The 17643-nt window shown below is 47.4% G+C and overlaps 1 protein-coding gene across 5 annotated transcripts in view; it reads right to left on the bottom strand.

The window, feature by feature from the left end:
* TNIK (TRAF2 and NCK interacting kinase) overlaps window positions 1-17643 on the bottom strand; it is a 150786-nt gene that overhangs the window by 16900 nt on the left and 116243 nt on the right. For 2 of the 5 annotated variants that reach the window (XM_071438070.1, XM_071438072.1), the window contains 7 exons: window positions 14890-15054; window positions 13004-13243; window positions 10694-10800; window positions 7667-7830; window positions 6446-6543; window positions 5692-5726; window positions 1676-1852 (listed from right to left, as the gene is read on the bottom strand). In XM_071438070.1, the coding sequence (XP_071294171.1) occupies window positions 1676-1852; window positions 5692-5726; window positions 6446-6543; window positions 7667-7830; window positions 10694-10800; window positions 13004-13243; window positions 14890-15054 (986 nt within the window). Of the gene's footprint in view, window positions 1-1675; window positions 1861-5691; window positions 5727-6445; window positions 6544-7666; window positions 7831-10693; window positions 10801-13003; window positions 13244-14889; window positions 15055-17643 lie in introns of all 5 variants that reach the window. The other 3 variants (XM_071438073.1, XM_071438071.1, XM_071438074.1) reach the window with 2 other exon arrangements.

The raw sequence follows: 17643 nt of genomic DNA, 5'->3' as shown, positions 1-17643 counted from the left end.
AGACAAAAAGTGATCTCTCTTGGTCCCACTTTCCAATGAAAAACACTGAACATAGGAAAATAAATCTCTGTTAGAAAAAGCACCAAAGTACATTGAGGCTGAACTCGAGCTAAATTCCCTTTTGTGAAATAAGGGTTTAACTCAGAGGATTTGCTTTCTTTTCCCCCAGACATGGGGCAGTGCAGCTCTGCCTGCAGACACCCCTGCATCTCCACCCTGTGTCTCTGGGACACTCAGAGACAGGACATCATGGGACATGTGGCATTGGGCTGGCAGGGGCTGGGGGCATCCAGCTCACTGCTGTCATCCCACACATGTGGCTGCAAGGCATCCAGTGGGATATTTATCCACTGGGAAGTGCTGTGTCAAACCCAAGGTGTCTGAAGAAGGATGTCAGCACAAATTAACCACTCCTGATTAAATTCCTTTTCCATGAGCAGCTTGAGGCCCCTTCTGGCACGCCTGACTGCCCATCCCTCTGCTGCACATTCAGAGCCATCCCTCTGCCTCCTGACCTGCTCCAACCAACTCAAGAGCTCTGATTTTAATTCTTCTGCTGGAAGGAAGCTTCAGCCCAGGAGCTTGGCACTCTGAATAACATGGACCCAAGGAGACATGGTCTCCCTGCCACTTAGAGGGCTTCTATGCTGCTCCATGCCCCACCACCATGAATCAGAGAATCAAAGAATTGTTTATGTTGGAAAAGATCTCTAAATTCCTTGAGTCCAACCATTCACCCAGCACCATCATGTTCACTGCTAAACCATGTTCCTGAAGCCAGGTATGCCTGTGTCAACTCTAACTCATTTAGCAGGAAAAATGGAAATGAACTGATTAAAACAAATAATCCCCTGAAACTTTCCTACAGCTCCTCTGTGAATTCAAAGGGGCAGGATTCAGATCCTGCTGCCAGGCAGAGCCCTCCAGAAATGCCCCTGCAAAGCACTGGGTGGGAAGCCTGAGCAGAGATGCTCCAGGAACTCTCTCTGAATGGCAACAGCTCCCTGGGAGTGTTGAAGCTGTGCTGCCCTGATCTGGAGGGACTCAAAAGCACAAGTGTCCCATGGGACACAACAGTCTGCTGATCTCTTCATTTCACCACTTCAACCCACCAAGACTGACTGTGCCAAGGGCAAAAATCCAAAACAAAGATTCAGGATTATTATAATCCTGGCTCTACCAGTTGGCACTGGGCAGGACACCAAGTACTGACACTTAAGCATGGCTTAATTTGGGGCAAGACCAGACTCAAGAGCAGGCAGAGTTTTAACACATCCATCCCATGGGCAGGACCCACGGTGTGGATGAGGTCAGCTGTGCCCACTCTGGCCAAAAACCTGACTGGCTCATCAGCAGGTACAGCTCCATCAGCTTTGAGCCAACATTCACTGAATATGCAGCAGAAATAGCTCAGTTTTCCCCATTAATTCTCTCTAGTTTGGAACAGGAAGAACACTCATACGAGTACATCATCCCTTGAACCATGAGGCTGTTCCCAGTGCCAGCCACCAAACATGGACACGCTTTGGCCATGTCCTTTATCACAGCTACTGCTCCTCCAGGCCAGGACACACCAGGGTTTCTCCTCCAGGCCAAGATGTGCTGGGGTTTGACCTCCAGAAAAACACACACCGGGGTTTCATGGCCTGCCCCCCCAAAAGAAAGCGTTGCTCACATGAGCCGTGGGATGTCACTGACAGGCACGGTCCCGTCGTGCGTCTCGTTCTCCCCATCCTCCTCCTCCTCCTCGCTGCTCTCCGACTCCTCGCTGGAGGAGGAATAGTCTGTCACCTTCTTCAGGGGCCGATTGGTCTCCTCGATGCGCAGCTCCCTCAACTCTTTGGCTAAAGCCGTCAGGTCCTAAGGGGGATGGGGGCAAGGAAACAAGGAAGCGATGGCTGTTACATTCAGAGCGAGGAGAAGGTCACATACATCTCTCCAAAAGCCAATGCTAACAGCACGAGCAACGAGAAATAGCTTTACAGTCGTTACAAACATGAGACAAACGTAAGACAATGTTTGTAGCATGTAGCATTTATTAAACAAAACAAAACTGATTTACGCTCACTGAAAAGTCAATAGCCAACCTCTTCTTTTTCTCTTTGGAACGTGTATGTGCATATATATACACACACTTATATGTATATACACGACAAAATTATATTTGTTGGAAAAGGTGAAGTTCAGTCACCATCATAGTAAACTGGAAAACAACGTCACTTCAAAGATTGGCTCGGAGAATTTCTCCTGCAGGGTTTTCTCTTCTTTCAAACTTCTCAAAGAGACCCCGTAATGGTATTTATTCTGTAATAAATGCATTTGGGAAGGAAGCAATGACAGCATCTCCCATGGAGTGGTGCAATCCCCACGTCAAGAGCTGCTTCCATGGTGAGTCTCCGCTGTCGGGCGGCTGCCGAGAGGCAGTGAGGAGCACGAGGAGAAGCGCCCAGCTCAGCCAGACTTTGGAGTCACAGCTCTGAGTCAGCCACACGATCAAAAATAATAATAAAAAAAAAAAATCCCTCAGCGGGACCCATTAAGCAGTTTATGTGAAATGTGGCAGCCTACAAGCTAAGGGAGAAAGAAAACTAAAAAAAAAAACCAAACAACCAAAAAGCCTTGAAACAAGAAAAAAGATAGGAGCAGTCCCAAAGCCTAGTCATAATTTTTCAGTTTACCATGACTTTGATGAGGTCTCAGACCCGACAGTCATATAAAATAGACACTGCTATTTCAAACAAGGAACATGGCAGGCACCGTGTAGAAAAGAGACTTTTTGTTATCTTACATGCTTTTATAGCAATGCAGGGGGAAGCAGTAGGGCAGAAAAGCATGAGAGCTCGAATTAGAATGGGTTAGAGAACTCTGTTGCACAAGACATGCACATGACGAACAAAGCATTGCAATTGTCAGTCTTACCATTTCTCCCTATATTAGTGACCGAGGTAGGCATCAGTGCATTCGGTCAGAGATAAAGGATCAGGGAGAAAGAAACTCATTGAAAAAGACTAAATTCCACAATTGTCTTACGGCCATACTCTCATTCACTGCATTTCCAGTTTACCGTTCCAGCAGGGCGACTACGGCAATATTAATTATTGTGGCAAAAGGAGCTCCTAAAATCTATCCAGTTGACATGTGAAGAAAAGGATGGAGAAGCTCTATGGCTGAGATGCAAACCCAGTTTGGATTTTAATGGTGAGGGAGGAATGTTTTGTAAGCAATCTGCGCTTTGGTTGCTGATGACCCACACCTCCCGGCGGGCTCCCACCGGTGACAGCCACACATTCTGCTCCCAGGTCTGCCCTGCCCAGGCTCTGACAGAGAGACTCCCCTGGATATTGGAGAGCTTTGCATCAGACCCAGAAGTATAAGCATCCCAAAAAAGGCCTTTTTTTTTTTTTTTTTAAATTGGTCAATCCCTGTTTCACAGCGGGTACCTGTGATGGGTTTTATATGGGTTGTTCAGCCTGGTGAAGAGAAGGCCCCCCAGGGAGACCTCAGAGCATCTTCCAGCACCTAAAGAGGCTCCAGTAGAGTTGGAGAGGGACTTTGGACAAGGGTATGGAGTGACAGGACAAAGGGGAATGGCTTCAAACTGACAGAGAGCAAGTTTAGATTAGATATTTGGAAGAAATTCCTTATTCAGACTGTGGTGAGGCCCTGGCACAGGTGGCCCAGGGAAGCTGTGGCTGCCCTACCCCTGAAAATGTTCAAGGCCAGGATGGATGGGGCTTGGAGCAACCTGGGATAGTGGAAGGTGTCCCTGCTTATGGACTGGGTGGGGTGGGAACAAGATGAACTTTAAGGTCCCTTCCAACCCAAACCATTCTCTGATTCTGTAGTTCTGTGTCCCTCCAAATGGTCCCTGTACCTTTAAAGAAAGGCTCTTTACCATGATTAAAGAGAGATTGTGGTATTTCAAGAGCTCCTTTTCGATGCCAACATGTTTGAGATTGAAATAGAGTCAAATCTGCAGTCACGACAACTAATTATTTTAATTAGTGCTGTAGCAGCTTCTATGATACGACTGCTTCTTTTCCTAAATAAGAATCAGTGACAATTTGAGCAGCTTAACAATGCTTTCCATTTAGAGTATCAAACATGCTCTTTATTGAGCACTTGCCTTTGAATTGAATTAGAGCCTCTCACTTTAAAAGGGATTTTAGGACTGTGTAAGAGCCTATTAAAACTGCAGCTGGACTTCTGCAGCGCAGGACTAGCACTGATCTCCTCCCTGTCACAGCACTGGACTGTGAAAATTATTTCTTTTTTGCACCTTCCACTTCTAACATGCTTCAAGGCACCCTATCAGTCTTTTTTGGCCATCACTAGAAGATAGTCAAGTATTTTAAAAATCAGCTTAACTACTTTTTAATAACTAATTTGAAAGTTATAAGAACAGTAATACTCCCAGACAATATCATCAGATAACTCATATTTCCTAGTTAAAGCTTTGCCTCGGGATGGTTAATTCTTTGATGCTATAATTTTGTTTAAGTAATGAGCACTTTGTAGGATTAAACGGCTTCACCAAGTTGCTCCTGGACCAAAAACAATCTGACAACCAGAGAGAAAGTGCTCTGTAGTTCCACACATGTTCCAAGTGTTATTACTGAGGGTGACATAATACATAAGTCAGCAGTGTCGGTGCTCTTTAATTACTTTTAATTACAAAGCCTTCTTTAGATTTAATATTTGCTGGAATCAAGTCAGATTGGTTTCCAAAATCACACAGCTCCTTGAGCTTGAATTCGGCACACACGCTGCCTCTATTTAGACACTGATTTATGTGTTTTTTGCTTAACAAAGCACCTCATTAAACAAAATGTATTGCTCATATTTTATCCAAGAGAACAAGTTAACTAACCAGCACATCTTCCTTCTTTCATATCTTCTATTTTTAGAGGAAAGAGGCTGCAGAAGAGGCTGCTGAAACAAGTGCTTTCTGCTACAGCCCTGCAGTTACCAGTATCTGCAGTGTGCACAGCGATGCGTGTGTGAGGCAAGTTAAATGTTAAATCAGGAATGCTGGGTCTTTTCCCATGAATGTTTAAACATTCACCACTGCCAGATGCACATTTAAAATATTATCCTAAGTGAAAAGGGTGTACTTCAGGACTCTTAATTTTTAAGAGGATGAATGAGGACCAGCACTGCCATCAACATCTGAGATGGCTCTGCTGACAGGCTTTGCAGTGGATGCTGGTCCATAAGAATGAACAACCCACTCCTATGTTTCAAGTGCCTTCTTTTGAATTAGGCTTAGAACACATTCCTAAAAGCACTTGATGGCCCCACTGAAATCAGCAGGTGGCCAGGGGCTGTGGCTGAGAGCAGAATGTGATGAGGGGTCCAGGCTGCCCGACCTCCTCCACCGGCACGAGAAACCTTCGCTCTCACTCCTTCTCCTTCCAACAACAGCAGCACCACCTGCTCCCCCACGTGAACACTGGGATGCCTCTGCCCTGGCCTCCATGCAAGTGGTGTGGCCAGCAGGTTTTGGGCAGCCCAGGGCTGAGCAGAGCACACCAGCAGTGCTGTCCCCTCCCGACACCGGAACGCCACCGGTTCGCGCTCCCGTCCGACCCGAGATCGCATCGCCACCTTTATCAACAGCACCAAGAAAACCCAGCTTGGAATTAAGCACTAACTAGTCAACCTTGCACAGGCATGACCCACTGAGAAAAGATATCACTAACCTCATCTATAGCTTTCTTATAGCTCTGTGGGTAAAGGAAGAATAATCAGCATCAGAGGAAACAGATCGGGACAGGAAAAAGCCAGAGGAAGGGCAAGCAGGTTAGAAATAAAATTAGAATTGTTAGCTCAACGCTGTGGAGTGTAGAGAAAAAAAACATCATCAACAAAACATTAATACACATTAAAATAGAGAAGCAGTGGAAATTCATATAGTTTTTAGGCCGACTCTGCAGTTTTAAGATACAATGTCAACAGCATTAAACCAGGAGGAAACACTTCGGATGAGATTTTGCTCAGAATAATAGAAGGGGATTGTACAGAGACCACTACCAGGTGGGGTTTTAAGCTGGGAAGGCTGTCGGGGGCTGGTTGGTTCCCCAGCCTTCACGAGCAGAGCATCCCTGGGCGGGTGCTGCGGGGGACATGCAGCACGGAACACAACCATGTGCCATTGGCCACCGCCGCGCCCAAGCTAGCAAAGCCCTTAAGCCTCTGCTTCGCCTGGAAACACAGGCTTAAGTGCTTTCCCCTAGGCTTGGGCTCCTGGTAAAAACTCATGCACTCTCTTAAGCATTCAAATCTCCCAGGGGCTCTTGCTGTACTGCTGCTTTCCAGTCCCTCAGCTGGAGCAGCAGCAGTGCTAGCCTCGTTTTTGGGGTCCCCGCGGTTGTGCCACCGCACCGAAGGGAAACGCGGCCAAGCCAGCTGGCAGCATTCCCGTGGGAAGGAATTGAGGACTCACAGCGGGTCGGCTCGGTCGTGTCACGTCCCTGTTGTCCTCCTGCTTGACCTTGGCAGGCTCATGGGAGAGCACAGGGGACCCTTCGGGCTTGGCATTCCCTGGTGAAAGGCAGGTGGAGAGAGTGGGAATTAAAACGCTGCCAAAAGCCACCACTGCATCCTGTCACCTGGGACAGGTGGGAACAGGGGCTTCATCATCACTTTGCTTCTGCTGTCTTGAAAAACACTCCTGCTCCTTTCTGCTTCTTCACCAAGAGAGCAAGAGAAGCCATAATCCTGCCCAGCCTCCACCAACAGCCCTCTCACAGAGTTACTGCTCCTTTTCTACCAAAGAAACAAATTTACTTTGCAGAAGAGCAGGGCATGTGATAAATGAAAAGCTCTGCAGCATCTGACATCGCTAGGACAATATTTGTCACAGGACTCCTCATTAGTAAAAACAAAACCAAACCCGAAATGACAATGGGTTACAAACTCCTTTTATTGAGTACCTAGAGGACTGATGGCTTCAACAACAGACACCATCATCTTATGGCCAAGTCATAAAATATTCAAGGCATGGAGGCAGCATTTGTCTTAAAGCTTTTCAGCCCTGGGGAATGGAAGTGTGGGGCTGTGCCAGAATGCAGATGAGTGGGTGTATGGGCTGTGGCAACTCCACTACCCCACTGCCATCAAATAGGGGAATGGAATATCTTTAAGAGGGGCTCTAGGGTGAAAGGGAACAATTTGGCTACACACATAAATCTCATGTCAGCACGGCTGCCTGGTGAAAGCATTTGAGAGAAACCTTATAGGTTATGTCAGTCCTCTGATCCCATCTCAGGCACAAAGATGAAGCCCCCAAAAAAATATATATCAATTAAAAGTGAAACACACTCCTAAGGAAACCACATCAGAAGAGGTGCACCTGGCTGGATGAAAACAGGAAGCACACTGGTTGTTTTCTTTGTTTACCCTAAAGCATAACTGCCATCTCCTTTTGCCAGAGCTACTTGGCAGTGAGATGCTGTGGCCATCTTCTATCAGCCTCCAGGGAAATGGAGCTGTTGGCAACTCTGTTTGCAAGGAGGCCAGCAGGTCACAAAAGCACATCAGAAATGATGGATCCTTTAATTTTTTTTTAAAAAAACAAGCATGAGATCACAGGCCTCTGGCCCTTGCTGCTTGCCAGGAAGGCTCCCAAAGTGTGCCTGGTGCTGAGGGACGTTCCCAAGCTCACCTCTGACTCTGTTGCGCTCGCTGGAGCCAGCCTGGGAGCCAGGCTGGGATCCACCCTGGGAGCTGGGCTGGGAGCTGGGAGTGCTGGAGCTGGAGGAGCTGCCACTGCTGGTCCTCTGCAAGGGGCTCTCCACGATGGTCTCTGTCCTCCTCAGGTCTGGGTTGCTGCAGGAGGACAGAACAGAGGGGCACCATCAGCCAGGGTCACACCCACCCACCCCAGGGCTGCAGACCCTGCCCACACTGACAGGGGTGGCTGCAAAGGCCCCCAGAGCCTCCTCTGGACAGGGAAGAGACAGGGCTGAGGTCACCAATGTTGGGTGCACTATGACCACAACCAAAAAAGCCTGGAGAAGCTTTCTGCTCTTATTTTGTAAAATTTGGCCACCATTAAAAGATTCCTTGCTCTCGATCCCCTGTCCGTAGATTTGCAAAGCTGAAGTTACCTAATTAGCCACCAAAATTCTTCATAAAAGCAGGAATTTGTGATGTGCTGTTAGACAAAGATTTCAGCAAAGCAAGGATCTCAAATTTGCAGCAAGGCTGCAGATCTCTTGTACCACTTAATTCACAGCCCCCAAATTTTCATGGCTTCACTTCAAACTTGCATCAGATATCCACTTTTCCTCCTTGATTTCTCTCACCCTTGTGAACACAGATAAATCTAGAATAAAAAGTGCCTTTGATACACAAGGAGTGACTAATATCTCTTGGGGTATCAGATGCCTTTAGGAAATTAATTCTTATTTGGCATTGAAATGACATCAGAAGAGATGTTCATGCAGAGTTAGGCAATTTGGCTTTATACAATGTTTCTGGAAGTGATCTTATTCAAAGGCCTCTTTAAAATGTATAGTAAATATTCCCTCATTTGTCACAACAGGGTGACAAATAAAAGAAGGGGTATTTTTGTAATATTTGTATTTATGCATAGGCAGAATCAAGAACCAATAGGAGAAATGGGGAAAAAGGAAAAATATTACCTTACTGTGAGAGAAATAAAGTATGAAATAATTTCAATGAAAACTAAAGTTTAATGGACATGTGGTAGCATCCTAATAATTTCCAATTTTCATCAAACTGAAGGCTTTCAGCTCATGCTCTACGGCTGAAATCCTTAGCTAAATTAACTAATGAAGCATATTTGAAAACTCTGGCAACTGATGTATTTACCTGCACTGATGAGGACTGGGACAGTGAGGGTGCAGGAAACACTGGGCAACCCTGAACTTGAATCCCAGCTTTCCATTATCCTTTTTACTTTCAATGCCATCACTTACAAAGATTATGCAGTCCAAAACCCCTCTGCATTTTAAACTGTCCTTCAAGCAACAGCTAATTAAAATAGCAACATTTTCAAGAATTCAAAATGTTTCGGCCTTTGGCAAAGAAGAGCAACAAACCATGACATGCTTTTTCTCTAATTAAAAAAAAAAGAAAAGAACAATAAAAAATCTCATCCTCCTACTGCTGTCCCTGGCAGCGACTTGGGGCTGCTGCCTGTGAGTTTGCTGAAGCACAGAGGGGGCACTGAGCTGGAAAGGGAGGTGCATGCTCACACTGGTGACAGCACACACCATGAACATCCCCACAGTCACTTTTTGACCTCACCCTCTGAGGACAAGGCAGGAGGAAGCAGCCAAGGAGCTCCCTCACGCAAGGCTAATTGGAGCTCCAGTTTCTCCCAGGATCTGCCTGTCTGAGGTCTGTTCTGTGAATCACAGACAAGCTCTCGCATGACTAAGCTGTGTTTTTAACATCCAGCTCTGAGCAGAGCCTGTCAGCTTCCCTGCTCCTTTTAAACATGCCCAGGGACAGCTGTGACACAGCAGAGAAGGGACCACAGCAGTGGCACAGCACCTTCCCAGGGGCTCACTGCTGTGCCACAGCTGGATCTGGCTGAGATGAAGGCCCAGTCCTAGGAAGCTGAAAGGAATTTAATCCTTGATCTACATCTAGAGAAGATCTCAGCAAGCTGTATGGGTGTCTGTCCTGCAGCACATTCCTCAGTCATTATCTGTGAAAAACCACTCTGATGCATAAGAAATGTATGGAATGTACCAGTGAGACCTCCCCACTGGCTTATAGGGATCCACTGATATGCAGGAGGTGAGAACCAGGACCTAATTCCACGAAGGGGAGCATCCAAAGTCCTGTTTGCTTCCACAGCAGCAGATGCAGCATCCACCTCCAAACCCTGCAATGCTCAGGAATTCATTCAGCCAAGGGAGCAAAGCCTCCAGGGATGCTCCAAGCCTTGTCAGTACAAATCACTAATGGATGCAAAAATTCATCCCAGACATAAGAGAAGCCTTGCAGATGCTGTGGTGTTCAATCAGCTAAAGCAGGGCTGGAGCCCAGCCCCTGTCTGTGCTGCCAGCTGGGCGATGCCAGGCAGTGCAGCAGTGGCACACCAGGGTCACTCCTGCCCTGTGGAAACCCAGGGCACTGGGAATATTTCCCTGTCTGCTCTGGGGTGCCCTGACCCCCAGGGCAGCACTGACTTTGACCCTCATTTATGGAGAAAGGTTCCCAGACTTCAGGATAGACTGGAATCCACTAAAGTGTGGAACAGATTATAGAGAGTAGTGTAGGTGTGTCACTTGGTGAGAAATTGAGGGTTTGGGATTTTTAGTATGTTGTGGATGGAAGCAAGATGGAGGGTACAGGGTGTTGCTTCTTCCTCCTACTTCATGGGTTTAGGTGGCATTTTGTAATTGGGCAGAAAAGTCCCCATTGCAGCTCTTTGGGATCAGTTATTGGGTTAAAAGGGAAAATAATCCAGGTGTCAGTTCTTAATTGGACAGTTTAGTCTTAAAAGACCTTGTACCAAGAGATTGTTGGCCATTTGTGCCTTCTAATGAAAAGCTGCCAAACTCACAGTAGTGAGGCTGTGTTACTGATAAGATATAATAAACACTTGAGCCTGAACATGAAACACTGTCTCAAGCAACTTCAATCCAGTGACTGGAACCTCCACACTGCCTGTCCCCTGCATGTCCTCACCTTGTCCCCTGCATGCCCTCACCTTGCCCTGATGGGCTGGGAGCCCAGCCGTGGCCCCAGGGCGCTGCCATTGCCCGGGGAGTTCTTCCTTGCCAGGGCAGGGGATATGGAAGTGGTTCGTTGAGGCACCTGGAAAAGAATGGAGACATCTGCAGTCACCCACCTGAGCCATCACAGATCACCTTCCAGCTCTGATTTACAACTGACTTCCCAGTGAGAGAAAGGCAGTATTTAGGGCAATTATAAAAGACGAGGCTCTCAGCTTTTAGAAGGAATCACTGGAGTGTGAGGCAGCAGCAAGGGTGCTCTCAGGGATGCTCCTGGCACAGGAGCCCCCAGCCTGGCTACCACCAAAAAGGGCACTTACATCTAGAAGAAATGTATGCACATATACACACACAAATATATATATAATTTAAATCTAACAAAACCCACAAAGGACTTTTTAAGGTAAAATTCAGACTGAAGTGCATTTCAACAGCCACAACAGAGGTTTTCTATCTAGCTCAGATATGACACATGCCAGCAGACAGAAGGTGTTGACTGGTGGACAAACAAGAGGGTTGACAGTGGGAAGATCCAGACTGACCCACCTAACACTGGGATTAAACACTGTGACCTTCACTGAGCTTCAGATGCCACTGCCAAAACCTTGCTGCTGGCAGGAGGGCTCAGCACAAGCACCCAAAGCCAGCCACAGGCTAGAGGGGCAGTGACAGGTAACCCTGGAACTCTGCCCCATCCCATGGGAGCTCAGGCATCACTGCATGGTCACAGGTGCAGTGGCCTCATCCCCCAGCACCTCAGTGATGTGGAGAGGCAAGACAATACTCACCTGGTTCAACACCTTGCACCAGGTAACAGAAAGGCCAAGGGCTTGTCAGGATTAGCAAGAAAAAGGATTAGGCTTGGCTTTTTTAAAGAACAAACACACGGTTCCATTAGGCAAGGTAAGTGAAGATTTAGTGAGCTTGGACTGCAGCATCACCAGCTGCAGCTCGTCCCAGTACAAAGCAGTCTCCCCTCCAGGTAGGGTACTCTGCAGTCAGGACTTGGGGAGTTTTCCACCTTCCTCTGAAGCATCCAGCCACAAGCACTGGCAGAAACAAGACCCTGGACCACGGAGACAGCCAGTCCTGCTTCTTGGGGCAGTTCTTTCTCTCCTGCCTCCAAACACCTCAAACCCACCGCAGGCAGCCAAGTGTGCAGTCAGGCTCCTCAGGGGTGGTACTGCCAACACACCAGCCCTAAATGTGAGCTGGTGGGATCCCTTCCAGAGTCCATTTTCCCTCAGCCAAGGGGGAAAATACTGCAGAGTGTTGGAGAACAGCTTTTCTCCCAGCAGCCATGGTCTCACCACGCAGGGCATCGCTGCGGCTGAGTGTCCTTCTCGAAGGACTCATGGCAAAAGCCAACATTAAATTGCAGGGCTTTGTCTTAATTAGGTTAAAACCAGGCAGCCACCCTCCTGCACTATGGAGGAGCCAAGCACAGAGACAGTTCCAGGAGCTGTTGGCTTGCTGTTGCCTTCAGCAGAGCACTGATGGCTCCTCTTGCTTGGTGACAGCAGAAATAGGAGCATTATTAACACCCATGACACCACCACAGATCCCCTGCACAGGGAGGCTTACCTGGTGACTGCCACTTTGCTCTTCAAAAGGCAAGTCACTGACTTTGTAAATACATAGAAAAATTGCCTCTCAATCAGGGACAAATACTGCCTCCCTGTCACTAATCAATTTATAATCATTTCTCCTCTGTAAAAATCCTCCTGGCTGAGCACTGATTCACTGTAAGGGCAACTTTAATGGCCAAGCTATAATTCTTCCCAAGTGAAGGTGTATAAACAACACAATCGAAATACTGGTCCAGAAGAATCCTAATTAAAGAGGTACTGCCAGACACTGCCAAAATGTCAATGAATGTATAAAGCTGCTGGAGCCCTTACAAGTCTTCCATCAATATTGATTGCAACTGGAGGCACAGTACTGGACTAAAAAGGACCCGTCTTATTGAGTATGACAAATTTTATGTTCCTATAATTCTATTTAAGCAGAGGGTTGTTTTTTATCCAAGGGAAAAAAGAGATTAATTTGTTTTGGCCTCTGTCTGAGCTCTAGAACTTTCTTTGCTGGAGGGCAGTGCTGTTTTGCAGCTATTTTGCAGCCAAGAGCAGCTCCCAGCATGTCCTGCAAACCCTGCCTGAGGAAATGCAGCCCCTGGGTGGGTCAGCCCCCGCTGCAGAGCCTTGGGGTGGGCTCAGTCCTGCCCACTCTGCTTTGCCAGAGGGACTCAGCTCTGAGGTGCTGAAAGTGAGGAGTGGTTGTGTTACCTTTGGTGGAATGTCTTCCTCCTGCCGTAACCAAGAACTTCGGTCAAACTTTTCAATGCGAGGGGGCAGAGGAGGGTTTTCTGAGGTGGGGTCCGAGTTCTGCCTTGGCATCTCAGTGCGGTGAGAGGTCACCGTCAGAGCCTCCTGAAACCCAGCCAGTCCCTTTGCAGGCTGTTCATGCAGTGACTGAGACCCAGACAAGGAGCTTCCTTGGGATTTCACAGTGACCAGATGTGGAATCTAAGCACCAAGTCAAAACAGAACTATCAGTCAAAATGGAGGGTAAAAAAAAAAAAAAGGAATTAAAAAAATTTTAAAATTTGATTTAGAAAAAAAAAGATTTTGATTAGCACTTTGGATGCACTGAAAAGCCCCCTTGGTCTGAGATCAGCACTGCCTTGGTTTCAGGAACTTCTGACTTACATCACTTCAAGGCAAGATCTGTTAAAAATCACACTCCCGCACACGCCGTGCCCGCCCCAGGCTCTGCTGCTGCTGGCCCAAAGTCCAGCTCCTACACCTGCACCTCTGTGGTTGTACTAATGAGGTTTGGCATGGATTTTCCATGTTAAAAATGAAAAAAAAAACAAAAAGAAGGAAACGATAATAAATAATAATTGATTAAAAAAATCATCAGGAATTCTGAGGCATAGATGGTTAAAAAAATATCTTGAGGCATGAGCTTCTATAGGTCTCGGTGGCTCCCAAGGATTAGCCCTACAGGTTGCAAGTTTAAGGAATACTGACATCTGTTCTGGGAAATCTGAAAAAATCACAAGGTTACAGTTTGTGAAATCAGAGCTTCTTCCCAGGACTCTGTGAAGCTGCACTCCTTTGATACAACAGGATTGTGACTTTTATTTGAAATTTCCACATACAGATCTCTGTATGTGTCCATGTTTCACGGGTACAAGAGTATGCACACACACACTGACATGGGGCTCTGGGCTTCAAGCAACTGTTTCACGAGTATCTTATTGCCAAACAAAAGTCTCTGTAGCTGCTGATGGTATAGGACACCAAGAAGGTCACTGAAAATTATTTGGTCAGTCAGAGGGATGACAGTGAAGTGGGGTTTTGCCCACTTTCCCAATGCATACAAAAAAAGTATGTTTCAGGGCTTTCCTGCACAGTTTTGTTTAAAGCTGGCTCTGTTCTGGAGGTGCCACATGTGGCTGGCACTTAGTTGGCACATATTCCATAGAAAGCCCAGCTGAACCTGGAGCAAAGGCTTTGTACTTCCCTCTGAAATCCCTGCTGGAGTCTGTGGATCTGTGGGAGGAATTCCAGGGGCTGGACCAGAGCCACCACTGACACTCCTACAGCTTTTGGTGGCAGAGTTCTTGCAGACCTCATGGCTGGGAGAAACTTCTAAAATAACGATGCCCCTCCTCTGTGACAGTCATGGTGATCTATGCCCTCTCCAGATGTGTTTGTGACTGATGTCAACTCAATGGAAAACCAAAACAAAACCTTGAATCAAAGCAGCAAAGAAAGCAAAACCTCTTTCTGATGATCCTCAGCATCAAAGCATCCCGGGTCTTTTGTACCAGGCTCTGTGGTTTTAGCCCTTTACATAAACCAGATCCAAAGAGGATCAGAGCAACAGCTGCACTGGACCAGAGCAGCAGTTCCTCCTGGTCCTCCAGCTTGTTTCTAGCAGTAACCAGTACGTGATGCTTCAAAGGAAGGTATAAACCAGCGTGATGTTGCTAACACATGGAGGTGACAAGAGGAACACACTCATGCATGTAGATGCTGCTCTTACTCATGAACATGGTTAAGGCTGAGAATCCAGGGAGCCAGTTGCTATTTCCCTTCCATCCATCATTCCTTGTTTCCTTACCAGCACCCCCAGCACCCTGGCAAGGGGGGAGCACCATTACCTGCGGGTCCACGGGCCGGAGCAGGGGCGGGGTCCGGGCTGGCTGCACGCCGCTGATGCTGAAGGACTCGGAGCGAGGAGGCAGGTTGGGGTCAGAAATCCTGTTGGCCACCTTGTGGGGCATGGCCGGCGAGCTCTGCCGGTTGAGCCGCGAGCGCTCCTCCACCTGCGCGACACCGGGACAGTCAGAGCCCCCAGAATCCATTCCCATGGAATCCAAGGTAGGCAAAAACATACAGGGAGCTCTTTTCTCCTTAGGTGTATCATATCTATTGCTTGATCAAGGTGGTGATCAGTCACAGGTTGGACTTTATGATCTTGGAGGTGTTTCCCAACCTAAGTGATTCTGTGATCGCGGAATCCAAGTTTTCCATCAAACTTGGGTCAAAACTTGGATTATCAAATGCAATAAATGCATTTTAAAGGTATGAAAAGGACTGCTTGAATTTATATGCTTAATTAGTTTCTGAATATGAAATGGAAAAAATAAAGAAACTAAAAAGAAAACATAAAGAAAAGGCAGCAAGACTCCCGAGAAGCTCTTGCTTCTTCTCAAATGGATCTTTCAGCAAGGGGACCATTTTCCTTTGCTGTTTTAAACACCACAACAGGTAATTTTGTTTGATCTGAATAAAAGAATAAACATGGCAGCCAGAAAAATGTTGGCTTTGATCTGAATTTACTGAGTCTGGCACCTTGTCATGTATGGGAGGGGAAAAACCTCTTTTACTGAGAGAGAACATCAACCCAAAGCCCACTGCTTTCAGCTACCCTTGATGGGAACACGGTGGTTTCAGCTCACCTGGCCATGCCATCCTGCAGTTAGGCTGTGCATTGATATTCAGGCAGCATATGCTATGCAGAATTTTTGATACCTCGAGATCTGATGTGTATTTTATTTATGTGTCATTAAAGTGTTAAATGCCCCTAGCATGTCTCGATTCCACCGTGGATGATGCCACAGTAAAAGGCAATCTTTACAACAGGTTTGCTCAGAAAGAACCACAGCTCTTCTTTAAATAAATACTCATGAAACAAAACAATTATTATATGAATAAAAATGAATCCTTTTCAGAGACTGAGCATGAGACAGAGTTAAGTCTAGGTAAGAAATTTGTGTTATGGACTATTTCTTGAGTTTAAGTATCCTGGGCTACTGCTGTGTCCTAGAAGGTCACCACAACTTCCCCAGGCCCACCAGCGAGCAGAGGCCACGCAAAGCTCTGCTCAGCAGTGCCCAAGGAAGGGGACACAGGGACAAGAAGGGCAGCAGGGTGGAAGGAGAACTGCCTCTGCAAAGGGAGCAGCAGCCTGAGTGCTGGGTCACGGCTGCTCCAGTCCCTCTCCTCCTCAGCCAAGCCCTGGCAGTGACAGCGACAGGCGGAGACGGAGCCGCCGCGCGCCAGCTGCTCCCGGCACAACGCCAGGCCCCGAGGTGCAGCTGATGGTGGAGGATCTCCAAGCTGGTGTGCAGGAGAAGGCAGGAGAGGGATCAAATGGGGATGTCTGGGTACTGGGAAGGTGCTTGATTTCCCACTGCCAGTAGCTCCTCACTTGCACCTTGTGGGACCAGCACAGCAGAGGATGCTCTTGAGACTGTCCAGCTGTGCTTGGTGGGGCCCTGCTGATTCCACTGTTAGGCAGAAAGGGGGGAAAGGCAGCAAAACCCTTCAGGAGTTCATTATTGCTCAAGTACAGACCATCTCTAATTGAACTCAAGGTTCCCCAAACAGGAAACATCCTTAGCAGTGTCTGCAGTCCCAGCAGAAGGCTGCTGATGTTTTAATACATCACTTCAAAGTGAGAGCAGGATAAAAGCCATGGGGATTGAAGGAGGGGCTGATTGTGGGTGTTGGCTGCTGCAGAGAACAGAACAGCTCAATGATGTGATGCACAGCTGAGCCCTGAGTTCTCTTGAGGAAGCTCTGAACACTGGGAAAGCACCACAGGGGCCAGCCACCACGTGGAAGATGTAGAAACCTGTCCCCTCCTTTCTGCACAATGATGTGTGGTATATTCCTGCCCAAACCCATCCTTCAGCTGACCAAGCTTTTCCTGGCTATCTGCAACACCTTGTTCAGCAAATACTGATCCATAACAAAAAAGTCAGTAACATAGGGAGCTGCTAATTACAGGACCACAGCTCAGAGTGCTAATGCCACACCCCTGGCTGGATCACCAGAGGGTCCCAACATGATCTCCAAAAAGGCCCAAATAGTCCATAATTATAAGAGATGTGTCTGGAAAAACAGGACAGGTCTGGGACAGCATCCAAGCTACATCCCAAGTTAGCTTCCAGTGGATAACCCTGGGTAACAAGAAGATGAGTAGAAGGGGCAGCAGAAGGGAATGTGCATCCATGCGTTTTGGCAGGACTATCTGCTCAGACTGTTTCGTTCAGCATCAAGAGAAATCCTTGTCTGTGCTCTGGGGAAGCTGTGAGAGATGCAGCACAGGCTGGTTCCTCACCCAGAGCTTTGTCATCACCAACAGGCCAGTCCCTTAACCAGGGGATGCAGGGGCACAACCACAAGGTGAGTGACCACGGCCTCATTCTGATGCTTTATCCCATTCCTGCAGGGTCTTGGGGTCACCCTGTGAAAACCAGTGAGGTGGGAAAATGTGTGCATAAAGGAGAGGTGGGAAAAGCAAAGACAGGCACAGCATGAGGAGGGCTCAGCTGTGGTGATCAAGCTCCTGCGAGAGAAGACTTGAGACCAAAAAAGCATAAAAACAAGGACGGTATGGGATATAA

This window comes from Agelaius tricolor, unplaced genomic scaffold (assembly GCF_023055355.1).
Source record: "Agelaius tricolor isolate 1412-34295 unplaced genomic scaffold, bAgeTri1.0.p SCAF_12, whole genome shotgun sequence".
Classification (NCBI taxonomy): Eukaryota; Metazoa; Chordata; class Aves; order Passeriformes; family Icteridae; genus Agelaius; species Agelaius tricolor.
This window is presented reverse-complemented; position numbering and strand designations above follow the sequence as displayed.